The following is a 9,987-nucleotide window of genomic DNA, read 5'->3' on the forward strand; positions in this document are numbered from 1 at the left end:
CTGACCATGGATATATACTTTTAAATACTAAAATATTTAACTAAGTATATGTATCTATACATCCATTAATACAAAGGATCAGTATCATACTAGAACAGAAAAAAAGTATTAAGATTGTTGAACAGCACAATTGGGCTTAGAGACATATAGTCACATCCGGGTGGATGTAGCCTGATAAACTACATTTCCCTAGGAGTGACTAGCATGTGCCTAAGAGTGATTGTGATGTTGCAACAAGTCTAAAAACTTACCAACACTACCACAAGAACGTTAGAACAAGAATACTATAGGAGTATTCTGCATTCTATTAACTACATATGTGATAACTAAAAGGGTCGTTATTAGTAGGGCAATAGTTGCTAAGTGGATACACCACAGTTACATGTGACTAAGGCTCTATAGACTTAGAATCTGTGACCTTTGCTTCATTTCCTGTTCTTGTTTGGTTGTGGATTTAGAGTTAGGGTCACTTATTCGAAGGTCTATCCTGCTTCGATTACATGTAATTAGTATGCACTATGCAAGTATTAGGTCGGCTAATAATGATCATCTTATAAGTATCCTAGATTAGTGTGTCTATTAACCTTCCTTTCCCCATTCTTGCGTAGATAGCATGGTTGGCTTCCACCATCTCGGTGACCCGTACTATCCAAATCAAGGCATTGGAGGATGGATCGAGGAAGACTCCGAAGATGATCACTTGATCCCTTTGGATGATCACCGTGCAGAAGGCTTTCCGGATAACTCCGCTTCTGAACTAGAAGTCAGCAACCTGCTCCCAGTAGCTCCGATCCCTAACCCCCACCCAGAATTTCGGGATCCCACTCCCATGTGGGCAATAACCTTGAACCGATGGAGATGAGCAGGGTCAGCCTTTACCTTTCAACAGAGACCGAAGCTTCTACAACATAAGAGAAGGAGGTTCGACGGACCGAGTCTTGCCCATCATGGTCCGTAGGATTTCCAGGAACGTCGAGCAAGGTCAAGCAGCCATTGGCAGAGTTGTAGAGGTTGATGCCAACTCTAACCTAAACACTGTTCGTATCCGCCAACTAGAAGAAGCTATGGATAGGACTAGGAGGACCAATGAGGCTCTGCAGCAACAGCTAGCGGCATCCCGAGCTGAAGTTAGGGAACTCCGGGAACGTCAGAGGGCTCATGAACGACATCTTCAGGAAGTTGTGCGCCAACTAGCGGATCTGAGGGTTTGCCCAATGGGTACCCATCGCCAGTAGAAGATGTCAAATCATCTCACTCTTTTGTTTAAGGACTAGCCTTTCCTTTTCTATGTGCCCTAACATGATCCCCTCTGAAAGCAAGATAATTAAACGATACATCTGGGGTTTAGTGCCCTCGTATCGAGGAAACGTTCTATCTTCACATCCTGCAACCTTTGACAGCGCCAAGGAATTGGCCCACAGGTTGATTGATCATGAAATTCCTTCCACTCCATCAACAGCGACAACAACTGCAGCTGCACCAACCATGACACCCGACAACAAGCACTACAAGAAAAAGACCCTTTTACGACGCGCAAACAACGACACTCGAAGATTTATGTTATGCAAAAGAGAGTGACGTTAAAAAAGTGCCATCTCTTCAAAAAATTTAAGGATTTAGGTCACGCATTATTGCGTGCCCTTGAATTAGTGTCTAAAGAAAAAAATTGAAAACATAGAGGGTGCTTTATCTTAAACGTGCGTCGTCTGTGGCTGTCGCTTTATAATTTTAATGAAACGCGCGTTTTACTAGCTAAGGGGGGAAATGGAATCCATAAAAATCAAAACCCCCGCCTGTTCGATCCTTTCTCAGCCATCGACCCTAATATTTGAATTAGCAAGAAAGAAGCCTTAAGGATCGACTTCATCTTCACCCACCTCCAACGCCTCCAACCCTAGTCCTTCATGCAACACAACTCGGGCTTTCTCTGCATGAAAACCTCCAACTACATCCTCCACATGAAAAAAAACCCTAATTGGCGGCCATGTTTTGACATCAGGTATCCTTTGGATGAAAGCCTTCTGTTGAAATCAGGGTCCCATTGAGATCTTCTATTAGGGACGATTGCTCATATTTAGTTCATACATCCCCTCTAACCAAACCATTAGCATCTCAAAACAACCCTAATCTTCTGTTCGTTCGTCTTGGCGGCTAGAGAGGGAATTGTTCAAGGTTTTGGTGTGGGTCTGTCGGATTTATGAGTCACCGTCGAGGGAAGAGGGGGAAGAGGACTTCGAGACAAACTTTTCTCCAACCTAAGCTATCGATTCCTATTATTTTCTTCTCCTTCTTTTTTGTTTTCCCCGCCAAGCACCATCTACCGCCATGGTCGGAAGCCTAGGCTGCCGGCGTGTTTCTATGTCGCCACCCTCCACAATTAGACAGTTGGAGGGTAAACGACTTTCGCCATCAGTTCGATTCTTGCATAGAAGTTGCAATCCAAAAACAAAAGGAACAACTGTCTGTCGAGGTTAGTTACATTTATAAAAAGATTTTGTTTTTTACATTAAAAAATGATTAAAATCTTTTTCTTTCCTACTTCATCTCACTTTCTCAGAAATGCAGCTTAGCAAAATGATGCTTCTGAAGTATTGGGAGTGACATTTGACTGTTTACCCAATCGTTCAAATCATCTGGTTCTGGTTGTGGTGTTATTTTTGATATTGAAGAAAAGGAAAACAGTGGAATGGGAATGGGGGAATGGGAGTGTGAAAACGGGTAATTTTTTGGGAATATTTATAAAAGATTTCAAATGGTTCAATTCACATAAAAAAATATATTTTTGATTCTGTTTTTTTCTTTTCTCAACAGCCTGATTCTGAAGGTCATGAACATTGATGGAGAACTTGTCCCCCTCAGTGAAGAAAAGGTAAGAGATTACATCTTGATTGAAAAAAAATATATAATGTGTGATTGTTTACATTACAGGTGCAATATTAAAAAAAAAAAACAGTTGAAGATATGGCTTCTGGAACTTGTCCCCCTAATTAGTATTTACAAATTGCCTCTTCTGTTACCAATGAGTTGTCATATATCTAATATCTGACAATATCTCTGTTTGTACAGGAATTAGATGACCCTCTGATCGCACTATAAAGGTAATCTCAATTAGAACATGCTTAATTGTCTACCAGTAACTGATACAGTGATAACCAACAGTCTAAAACTATGTTTTTAATTTTAGATTTGGAATCTTGGTTCACCTTATCCTAGCTTCACATTGGATGCGCATCTCAAGGGAGTGAACTGTGTGGATTACTTTATTAGTGGTGATAAACCTTATCTTATTACTGGATCAGATGATCACACTGCTAAGGTTTGTCCCCCCTTTTTTTTGGCTATGTGTATAAATGTGTCTACAATTTGCATTTTATGTTATAAATAATTTGAAATAGGTATGGGATTATCAAATTAAAACCTGTGTCCAAACTCTAGAAGGTCACACACACAATGTTTCTGATGTATGTTTCCATCCCGAGCTTCCAATAATAATGACAGGTTCAGAAGATGGTACTGTCTGTATATGGCATTCAACCACTTACAGGTGAGCTCTTGTTTTTTTAACTTTAAGGGTGTGTTTGTTTTGTAGATTCTGAAAGAATCGGAATGCTAGATTCCATTCCATGGTGTGTTTGGTTTCCAAATGGATGGAATTCAATTTTTGTTGGATTCCTTCAAATTCCATGTTTGATGGATGGAAGGAATTCAATTTCTTTCTTCATTTCCTATCAAAAGACCAAAATACCCTCGTTATACATATGTTAAAAATGTAAACTTTTTGACTTTATGCCACTCTTTTTTTTATTCAGACTTGAGAACACCTTGAACTATGGACTTGAAAGGGTTTGGGTTGTTGGATACATGAAAGGTTCACGTCGGTAAGTTTGTATAGCACTTTTTGTTTTTTGTTTTGTGGGTCTTGAATCTTGATGCTTCTTCATTCATCTAGATTTATTTTAATTACTGTTTTTACAGGATTGTTATTGGCTATGATGAAGGAGCCATAATGGTGAAAATTGGACGTGAAGAGCCTGTAGCCAGCATGGACAATAGTGGAAAATTTATATGGGCTAAACATAATGAAATTCAAACTGTTAACATCAAGAGTGTGGGAGCTGATCATGAGGTTTGGACTTTAAAGCCCATATACATTTTATGTTATGTCAACAATGAAATGGGAAAAATAAAAATCTATTTTTTATTCAGGTTTCTGATGGAGAGAGGCTGCCTTTAGCAGTTAAAGAACTGGGAACATGTGATCTTTATCCACAAGTGAGTTATGCTTGTTCCTACCTTCCTTTAAATTGAAAATAGTCAACCATATGGACTTTGACTTTACTATTTTTCCACAGAGCTTGAAGCACAACCCAAATGGGAGGTTTGTTGTTGTCTGTGGTGATGGTGAATACATCATATACACAGCTTTGGCATGAAGTACTGGTTGGTAAAAAATTCGTGGGGTGCTAGAAAGTATCACCCGAAAAACGATGGGCAAAAGGTAATATCTGTTGTTATATTGACTATTTTGCCCTTATTGTTTTTTATGGATCTAATTTTTTTTTTTTTTTACAATTACAGGTTTCGTTTTTTAGTGATGATGAAGAGACTACCAGCACACCAAAAGCAGATGCTCTTTTTATTCCAAGGGAGAATCCAAGAGCTCTGGTTATTCGCCCTCTTGAACAATGGCCTGGCAAATCATCTGCTGAAAAATTAAAAAAACGCATATTCTCCAGCACAAACAAACGGTAAACTAATTCTCTGCTGCTATCTTAAAAATAAAAATAATAATTTTTTATCTCATTTTTTGTTATTTGAATTCAGGTGATTACACTGGGTTTACTTCTTCCCCTCCTTTAAATGGTCGCTCTACAGAAAACGGTAACAGTAAGATCATTTCTTTTAGTGCAATTGGAATATTTGGAACTCAATTCCATACTAATATCGAAATCTTTGATTACAGGAAACCATTCTGAAAACGGAACCCTAAAGGAACAAACACCAATCAACCCCCCCCCCCCCAAAAGAAAAAAAAAAACAAAACGGAGGATGTGATGATGGCGAGATGGAAGATGGCTTTGAGTTTATCGTTAAAAACAAAGGCATCAACACCAAGGTGGCTTACCCATATCAGGCAGCAGATGGAACCTGCAACACCAAGGAAGAAGCTGTCCATGCTGCCACCATTCCTAGGTATGAAAAAGTGCCAGCCAACAATGAATCCGCATTGTTACAGGCAGTCGCTAATCAACCCGTATCAGTTGCCATTGATGCCAGTGGCATGGGTTTCCAGTTCTATTCAGGTGGCGTGTTTACTGGGGATTGTGGAACTGATCTTGACCATGGTGTTACAGCAGTTGGATATGGAGTAACCGATGATGGAATGAAGTAGAGATTGTTTGGTCATCTGATGGTGAATATGCTGTTAGGGAAAGTACATCTAAGATCAAGATCTTCAACAAATCTTTTCAGGTTCTCCCATAACATTCCAAAGGGTACATCTGTCATTTACTAATCTACTCAAAGATTTATGTTTCGGGTGTTTAATATAACCAGGAAAAGAAAAGCATCCGACCAACTTTTTCAGCTGAGAAAATATTCGGAGGATCTTTACTTGCAATGTGTTCAAATGATTTTATATGTTTCTATAATTGGGTTGAGTGTAGATTGATTCAACGAATTGATGTCAATGTCAAAGTAAACACTAGTTACACAGTGAGGCATTAGCCACTCTCAATCTTAACAAACTCCTTGCTGGTATCAAGGTATCATTTTTTTTATAATTGTTTATACAATTGTTTCATCAAATGTTTGTTTACTTGTTTCTTATAATTCTTACAATGTATATTGTTGTGTAGCTCTGTGCCATTAAAGCCGCTGGTTTTGGAGAGAACCAAAAGTCAAACTTGCAGGATCTTGCAACTCTGACTGGAGGAGAGGTGGGTCTCATTTTTTTTTTTTTGCATATTTTCAACTTCTTTGTTGTGTATACATTTTGATTTGAAATTTGTTTCTATTTCCATAAATTTGTTGTAGGTCATAACTGATGAAATTGGCATGAATCTTGATAAAATGGCACCAGAAATGCTAGGGACTTGCAAAAGGGTAGTATTGAAACCACATTGCTATTTTTAATTTTTAATTTAAATTATTTTTTGGTTATCAAGGTTCATAATCTCTCTCTTTTTAAATTATGCAAATTGAAACCACATTGCTATTTTTAATTTTTAATTTAAATTATATTTTCCTTTTCCAGAGTCTACCCAGACTTGAGGGTATTATTAATAACCTCCCAAGTTCAAACCAGCATCTTGTGAAATCCATGCACACAAAGGTGATAGGGTGAAAGTTCATTACCGGGTGAGTTAGTAGATACATCTACATGGCTATTTCCTTTCTTTCTCCATCCCATCCCATCCCCCCTCTTCTCTGAGTTATTATCTCAGTTTTCTGTATCACTTAGTGAATGATTGTATTTGTATGTATATCTTTGAACATTCTTTTCAGCTCTCGTTTTGCAGGGGAAACTTACTGATGGAACTGGTTTAAATATTTGCATATGGTTTCAGGGGTTACTCAAGGAAAATGCAAATGGTAGCAAATACTGGGCATATGGAGGTGACTTTGGAGATACACCAAATGACTTAAATTTCTGCTTAAATGGTCTCATATGGCCTAATCGCACTCCTCATCCTGCTCTAAATGGTGATTACTATAATTTTTTTGCTTAGTATTTAGGTTTTTGTTTAGTTACTTCCAACAAAAATGTTTCCGTGATGAATCTTTTGTTAGAGACAATGTATAAGAATTACTTCATTGAGCTAATTATGATGCGATCCTTTGTTTATTTGTTTTCAGAAGTCAAGTATTTCTATCAACCAATTAAAATTCCGTTCACCAATGGCGTAATTAAGGTATCAATATCATCACTCTTACTTATTTGTCTATATCATTTTCATGAAAATGTTTATGTTGCGTATTATATATTCATATGTCCAGTTGTGCTTTCTATATAGCAAATGTTAACCTTGGTCTTTGCGTTTTTTTCATAGATTACAAACACCAATTTCTTTCAAACAACAGAAGATCTAGAGTTTAATTGGGTGATTGAAGGTGATAGATGTAAACTTGATTATGGAACTCTAAGTCTACCAACATTAAAGTTTAATTGGGTGATTGAAGGTGATGTTGGTTCTTGAAACGAGACTCAAGATATCATATTTCGGCATGGCTAGAAGCTTTGGAGGAAATGAGACTCAAGAAAAAGTAAACACATAGAGAGTTGTTGGCACATAGTAAGCTAGATGATGCAATTGTATATAAATGAGTTCATTTTTTATAACATTTACTCACTATTGGAATAATTATTTGTATTTGACATATTAGTGAAATGAATTATCTTTGTTATTTATGGTATTTTATTTTGTATTATGAGATTTTTAATGTATTATTTAATTTGAAAATTAGTAAATCTATAAATAATATTTTTTTTAAACATTTAAAATTATGATATGCAAAAATGTGTGTTATCTTCATTTATGACATGGCCTTTCTTGACAGGGGCTTTTTTGATACGCATTGCGTGTCATTAACACGCGCGTCGTAAGGTTACGACACACGAATGCGTGTTGTCTTCCTTTATGACAGGGCCTTCCTTGATACGCATTGCGTGTCGTAAACACGCGTCGTAATTGCGCGTCGTAAATAGCGTCGTAAATGTGCGTCGTCTCTCTTTATGACAGGGCCTTCCTTGACGCGCATTTGCGCGTCGTATGAGCCTTTTACGACACGCAATGAGCGTCGTAAAAGGCTATTTTTCTAGTAGTGAAGAGGAAGCGGTGGGACAAGAAAAAGGAAAAGAAAACTCAATCCTCTTCCAAAAACCAACAGATGGTGGTTGTCCATGCTGCCACCACTCTTGCTACCCCTGTACCAGAAAAAACCTATGTTGGAAACCTGCCCAAGTTCCCAAAGTGCCCTTTTCATCATAACGGACCCTGCCGTGAAATGCATTGCACTAATTGCGACCGGAAGGGCCATACCGCCCGGTTTTGCAGATCTCAACCCAAACCCATTTCTCAGGTCCCCGGTTCGGGAGTTAGCCAGGCCTGTTACGGCTGTGGCGAAGTAGGGCATTTCAAGAAAAACTGCCCAAAAGCTGGAAATGCGGGAGGAACGAGGAAACTACTTGCTATTGGCCACAGTGAAGCAGTAGCAGATCCCATAGTAGTCACGTGTACGTTCCTTATCAACAACTCTTATGCTTGTATCTTATTCGATAGTGGAGCACAAAGAAGCTTCATAAACCAAAACTTTAAACACTTACTTAAGCAATCGCCACAACAACTAAAAGAAACATTCGTCGTAGAAATGGCTAACAGAAAGACAGAGAGTTCTAGCGAGATCTACATAGGCTGTATTCTCACGCTAGATGATCATTCATTCCCAATCGACCTCATACTAGTATCGATCAAGAGTTTCGATGCCATTGTGGGCATGGACTGGTTGAGTCTCCATTGTGCTGATATCCTGTGCTTTGACAAGGCAATCCGTCTAAACCTACCGAATAACGAAACCCTATTAATCTACGGAGACAAACCCAGGACGATCCTTCGCATCTTCTCGAGTATTCAAGCCCAGAAGTACTTGCGCAAGGAATATCGCGCATTCCTTGCACACGTTGTCGACACGAGCAAGTAAACGAAAGATCTAAAAGACTTCCCCGTTGTATGTGACTTCCCCGACGTCTTTCCAAAGGAGCTACCAGGTTTACCTCCTAAATGTCAGGTTGAGTTCATAATCGATCTAATTCCAGGAGCTACCCCAGTAGCGAAATCGCCCTATCTTCTAGCGCCTGATGAGATGCAAGAACTGTCCAGTCAACTTAACGAGCAGCTCAGCAAGGGCTTTATAAGACCAAGCTTCTCACCTTAGGGAGCACCGGTCTTGTTCTTAAAGAAGAAGGACGGATCGTTCCGTATGTGCATCGATTATAAGGAGCTCAACAAACTCACGGTCAAGAATCGTTACCCTCTTCCCCATATAGACGATTTAGTTGACCAACTGCAAGGGGCGAGTTATTTTTCCAAGATTGATCTAAGGTCCGGGTATCATTAGTTGCGAGTGCTTGAGGAGGATGTCCCGAAAACAGCTTTCCAAACTCAATACGGACACTACGAGTTCGTAGTGATGCCCTTCGGACTGACCAACGCACCCGCAGTATTCATGGATTTAATGAATAGGGTGTTCCGTCCCTACTTGGATCAGTTTTTCATTGTCTTCATTGATGACATACTTGTCTACTCTCGGAGTAAGGAGGAGCATAGCGATCATCTACAACGAGTCCTAGAAACCCTACGATCGGAGAAGTTATATGCGAAGTTCTCTAAGTGCGAATTATGGATCCAAAGAGTCGAATTCCTGGGACACGTGGTTAGCGAAGAAGGAATCCACATGGACCCATCCAAGATTAAAGCTATTGAGAACTGGTCAACACCGAAGACGCCTACAGAAATTCGTCAATTTCTAGGCCTCGCTGGCTACTACCACAGATTCATTAAGAACTTCTCTAGGATCGTGAAATCCCTTACCACATTGACCCAGAAGGGCATGACCTTTGACTAGGGAGAGAAACAGGAGAAAGCATTCCAGACCTTGAAACGAGCCTTATGCACCGTAGCAATACTGTCCCTCCCCGAGGGGACAGAAGATTTTGTAGTATACTGCGATGCGTCTAATCAGGTTCTTGGTTGTGTCCTAATGCAACAAGTTAAGGTCATCGCCTTTGCCTCGAGACAGCTGAAGACACATGAGGTTAACTACACCACGCACGACCTCAAATTAGGAGCGGTTGTATTTGCTCTAAAGATCTGGAGACATTATCTGTATGGTATGAAGAGCACGATATACACTGACCACAAAAGCCTCCAACACATACTGAACCAGAAGGAGCTCAATATGAGACAACGACGGTGGGTCGAGCTACTC

General features: G+C 39.4%; 1 protein-coding gene across 1 annotated transcript; it reads left to right on the top strand.

The window, feature by feature from the left end:
• Positions 1-3,080: 3,080 nt before the first annotated feature.
• Positions 3,081-6,731, top strand: LOC145066637 (coatomer subunit beta'-2-like; the record flags this gene model as incomplete). The annotated part of the gene is made up of 16 exons (XM_079013922.1): positions 3,081-3,098; positions 3,185-3,316; positions 3,396-3,544; positions 3,810-3,878; positions 3,976-4,126; positions 4,207-4,272; positions 4,353-4,427; positions 4,579-4,693; positions 4,825-4,887; positions 5,103-5,345; positions 5,390-5,472; positions 5,557-5,697; positions 5,859-5,939; positions 6,037-6,105; positions 6,257-6,334; positions 6,522-6,731. Coding segments are annotated over 16 exons (1,743 nt in total), but the record flags the coding sequence as incomplete, so codon positions are not given.
• Between the last annotated feature and the right edge of the window lie 3,256 nt (positions 6,732-9,987).

The sequence above is a fragment of the Lactuca serriola genome, chromosome 8 (assembly GCF_051521515.1).
Source record: "Lactuca serriola cultivar US96UC23 chromosome 8, Lser_US96UC23_V15, whole genome shotgun sequence".
NCBI lineage: Eukaryota > Viridiplantae > Streptophyta > Magnoliopsida > Asterales > Asteraceae > Lactuca > Lactuca serriola.